The sequence below is a fragment of the Syngnathus leptorhynchus genome, chromosome 17 (assembly GCF_054491065.1).
Source record: "Syngnathus leptorhynchus isolate UIUO chromosome 17, UIUO_Slep, whole genome shotgun sequence".
Taxonomy (NCBI): Eukaryota; Metazoa; Chordata; class Actinopteri; order Syngnathiformes; family Syngnathidae; genus Syngnathus; species Syngnathus leptorhynchus.
The window spans coordinates 2,466,566-2,471,436 of record NC_141211.1 but is presented as its reverse complement, the minus strand read 5'-3'; the positions used below and the strand labels follow the sequence as shown (position 1 = coordinate 2,471,436).

The window sequence follows — 4,871 nt, the reverse complement described above, 5'->3', positions numbered from 1 at the left end:
CAGCAACCCAGTAAAAAAACAGTGGTTGGATATTAGAGGTGTCTTATCAAAATATGGAGTACCACCAAACAGATTGGCAAATGTACACCATTCCAAATGGACAAATGATTTTGTATTCCAGCCCATGTTAAACATTTGGAAAGTCACAGTGAGTTCAAAGACTGGATCAGTAAGAGCAGCGTGGGATTACTCCAGCCCTTCAGAGTCCTTGTCAACATTTGGAATGAGGCGTAAAAGGCAACACAAACACCTTTTCCGTCATCCGCTTTATTTTCATCCTCCATCCATTGCTTTGTCCAGTGTTTGTAATAAAGTGATATACGGAAATGGATCGGAGGCAACACCTTTACATTCACAATGGCACTCTGTTTAGTTGGATTGTGGGGAACCCAAGCCACTGATGGATGGGAAGGTTACATGGACAGGCAGAGCTGATGTGGTGGCTCTTTCCGTTTTGATGCTTTTCTATCCATCCATCTCACCAGGGAGTCTCTTTTAGAAGCTCACCAGGGCATAGACCATGCTTGATCAATGAGTAGATCATGACAAAGATGGAGAGGCACAATTAGACTTCATTTCCTCCAGTAGTCCATATAAGACACTGCCGGAGCTAGGGTTTTTTTCTTTGGGGAGGGGCAAAGATATAACTTATTCAAACCCACATTTTTTCTGAAAATTACGATAAATATTCACTATATCTTCCGTATTGGGGGACTAAGGAGATGTAGAAACAAAAATTCCAGAAAATTCCTAAAATACCCAACAGCCTATTACAACCCATGCACAATCGCCAGAATCGCAGACGTCACTACCAAAGCAAATGAACCTGTCTTTGCTTTTCCAGCCGACTCATGGATAGTGGGCTGGGACTAATATCTAAAAATACCCCAAAGTTTGATCTTTTAACCAGGGCACTTTGAATCCAGAGATATGTTTTTCAGTCCAACGTCACAGACAGCTGTTGACTATGAATCACAGTAGCATTGGTAAAGTCAAGGTCAGTACATTTCTCTTCACCGTATGACTCACATTCACACTTATGAACAATTGTGAGTCTTAAATGTAATTATATGTAGGAGGAAGATGGAGAAAAGCCTTTCAGGCACAGGGAGAACATGCAAAAAAGCCACAGTGCGAGACCAGAAAGCGTGAAAACAGAATTGAACAACCTACCTGTAGAGATAATAGAAGAACGAGACAAGATAAAAGCCCAGCTTACACCACGACTCCTTCTGACAGTAATTGAGGATGTCAGCGTTCATCACGCTCACGGGATCGTACATAACCTCTGACCCGTCGGCCGGTCGATGGAAAAACCTGAGAAGAATAAAAAAGGTATCTTACGTACATACGGCAACGGCACTTGGAAGACAAGTCGTACCTCCACAGATGGTAGAAGAGAAGAGGAATATTTAGGCCAAGTGTGACCCATTCTGCAGCACACATGAACATTAGGCAAAAGAGTCCATGGATGGAATACTCTGGCACCACCAACTAAACAGCAGAAGAGCAGAAGAGGAGTGAACAAATCCAATACCAATCAAAATGGCTTCCTCCCGTGTGAGCAATCGAATGTTTTTGTCTGTAAAATATGGAGAACAATCCCTACTTGTATGTTTGAATCAATATGTGGGTGTGTAGAGAAGCACCAAAGGTGGCTCCATGTGAACTCAACTGAATAGTGTGCGTCACGGCAGTCCCAATAGTGGGAGAGACAAATAAAGCCCCCCTGGTGTTGTTATTGAGCTGAGGCAGGTGAAAAAGTGAAATCACTCACTCTGCGAAGAAGGTTGCAGATTCGCTCGATATTGAGAATCCGTTCCCTCTGTGGATCAGACACAAAGGGAAATACGCTCATCTATTTCTTCCTTTCAATGCGGTGGCTCTTTTGAAATATACTTCAATTCCTTTGAACAAAATATTCGTTTTGTACTGGATTTATGAAATCATTTGTACAAGTGTGCTTCAATGTTGTAGCTGATGAAAAAAAAAAAAAAAAAAAAAACATTTGTAATTTCACACCCAGACTGATAACAACTAACTTCTTTCAAGAACAAAAACACTTTTGTGGGTTTCCCTTTGAGGCTGATCTTGTGATTTGCCACTTTCATTTTGTCACTGTTGCCCTTGGAAGCATAATAAATCCCTGCTGTTGCTTTTCTACGGGAGACCATTGTCATAAAATTATCAGAGATGTGGTCATGTTCTTGGCTGGCCTTCAAGTTATCGCTTCATCTTCAAATTTCCATGACTGGATAATTAATGATGCTATGCTAACTATGGAAAGTTAACCTATGGTTTTTTTTTCTGGACATTCTGGCTGGCCCAGACAAAGGTAAAGCTAGGTAAAGATATTTTTATTCTTTGAAGTGTGTGTGTGTGTGTGTGTGTGTGTGTGTGTGTGTGTGTGTGTGTGTGTGTGTGTGTGTGTGTGTGTGTGTGTGGCTGGCGTGCCTCCACACTCCCACAACCCGATTTCACAGTTTCCTCTCCCACTCCTCATCACTCTCACTTTGCGGCTTCACATTGTTCCCGAAACATTCGCTGAGACTCTCACAGCTGATGCCAAATTGCAAAACTGTATATTATCAATGCTCAGAAAGGTTGAGATTTTTGAACACAAGACGATTTCTTACCGCTCTGGTGGGATTACTCTGGTCGATGGGGTTTTTGAAGTCTGTGCGTAGTTCGTCAAACGCGATAATCTGAAACATAGCACACGTGATGCTTTCAGTTTGTCTTCATAATGACTCTCTCCATCGTTTGTAAACAGATACAGTTGCCATAGCAACAAGCCAACCCCCCCCCCAAGTGGCTTCCATGGTTACTCATGTGGCCGACATACCATCTGATTGGCTGAGAGACAAATTCAATTGGGATATTCTGGCAGTGCGTTGAGCCTTGCTGATGGGGGGTTGCTACATGATCATAGTTTGATAAGCTTTTTAATCACACGGTTGAACGGCAGGCAAGCCAGACTGGTTTGCCGTTTCGCCGCCCCCTCGCTCGCTTTGTCATACGCAGACACGCCGAATGACAAATATGTTTGTCATTTACAATCCGAAGTTGAAATGATGTTGTCCTCGCCAGGAGCCAGTGTGGTCGCGGAAGTCTCCGCTGACGTCTGTGCAAATTTTTACTGAGTCCCGATTGGTATCAGTCGGGCAATATGATGCTGAATTCATTATGAGCAAGTTTGCTGTGGTGTCAACACCTTGTTTGAGGAGCAGCTTTATTGTCAACACACACGGATGGAGCCACAGAAAATGACAAATAAACTGGTCTGATGAGAGTTTTGTCAGACTTGATCCAAAACCTAAGCATCAGTCTCTTCATTTTTTTCTTTTTTTTTTAGATTGAGCATCTCAGTAATAAGCATATATGTACCGGCATATTGTTTATATTTTATGTACCAATTTTCAGACCGAGTACTCAACTCTTAAATCACCAATAGCATTTTTGATAAATAAAACGCCTGCTAAAAAACAATAAAAAAAAAAAATCTATATATTCCAAATATACTATTTTCCTGATTTTCATTTTTTTATTTCCAGCTTCTGATCATAAAACCACCACAAGGGATGCTATTGTCGTTTTTCCAGCATATAGTCATTTTCAATTTGAATGCATGGCTGAACTCAGTATATAAACTGGAAAACATATCAGTGCGGGATTACGCACATTTCAATGCTTCCGAAACCCCCAATTGAGTGCCATTGTTTGCCGAGAACAATATGTCACATGATGGCAATCACAAAGCGCCTGACAGTGACATACATGTGCAATTACTTTGCACCGAGCCTGTCTGGAGCTACAATATGGCATAATTACTCCTATTTATCCCCTGGCGCCAGATAAACGCTCCTATGTAGTATCTACCTGATCACCTCTGGAGAAGATATGTGGGTGTCTGGATGTGATCATGTCTTGTTTGTGTGGATCCACTTAATTGCTATACTCACCTGCCAGATGACAAAGAAGATGAGGGAGGCGCACAGCACCAAGGTGAGCATGTAGCAGAAGGCCGCAAAGGTGAACGCCATGGCAGTCCCGGCCAGCCTGACCACAAGACTGGAGGAGAGAAGGCGAGGGAACCCCCACCTTTGTCTCGCTCGCTCGGTCTGTGGCTTCCTGCACCCTTCCTCTCTCCCTCCCTCCCTCTCTCTCTCTCAGGGGAGATTTGTCTTTCTCAGTTTGACGCCCTCAGGTACAACTAATGAGAGAATCATTGATTAAAGATGGTTTGCGGCACGTTCCAACAAATAACACTAGCAAAGCATTTGTTTGTCGTCGTGTTAGCCCAACTGTTGCCTACTTGATGAAGTTGAGTGTGATCATACCGAGGATGACAGAAAATCAGGTCAACGTCACATAGACAGAAGAAGACGGGTAGCATGGACTGATATTTTGTAAATATTGAGCAGAGAATACCTGAATCTGGCTGGTGACGCGTCTGCCACAGAAGAGAACATTCCACTCCATCCACGTCTTGGTCAATTTGGATCGACAGCATGTCACAACTCTCTTCTCGCATCCCTAAACCATCTCCGTGCATGAACAGTTAAAAGAGGCTGGTTTGATTCTTCAGGGGAAAAAAACAAAAAAACATCAACAGACGAATCAGCAGCTACGCTCATTTAGACTTCCAAAATACAATTGTCCACATCAAGCCTCTGAAATTAATTAGTCCTGCTCTTTACTCTCTCCCTGTCCTCTTTTTTTTTTTTTTTAAGATCTAAGAAGAGAACATGTATTTTCTGATTCCTGTCCGTCAGAGAGATGCATTTCTACCATGCTCAACGTGAGAAGGAGCAGCCAATCGCATCACCCCGTTTTCCCTTCTGCTCTAATTTGCTCTCTCCTCTCTCAAC

The 4,871-nt window shown here is 42.7% G+C and overlaps 1 protein-coding gene across 1 annotated transcript; it reads right to left on the bottom strand.

The window, feature by feature from the left end:
* cnih2 (cornichon family AMPA receptor auxiliary protein 2) lies at positions 1-4,090 on the bottom strand. The gene is made up of 6 exons (XM_085936607.1): positions 3,963-4,090; positions 2,637-2,705; positions 1,778-1,825; positions 1,382-1,494; positions 1,174-1,317; positions 1-523 (listed from the first exon to the last, which is right to left on the bottom strand). Exons 1-6 carry the CDS (start codon positions 4,041-4,043, stop codon positions 496-498), a joined length of 483 nt encoding a protein of 160 aa, XP_085792733.1. The 5' UTR covers positions 4,044-4,090; the 3' UTR covers positions 1-495.
* Between the last annotated feature and the right edge of the window lie 781 nt (positions 4,091-4,871).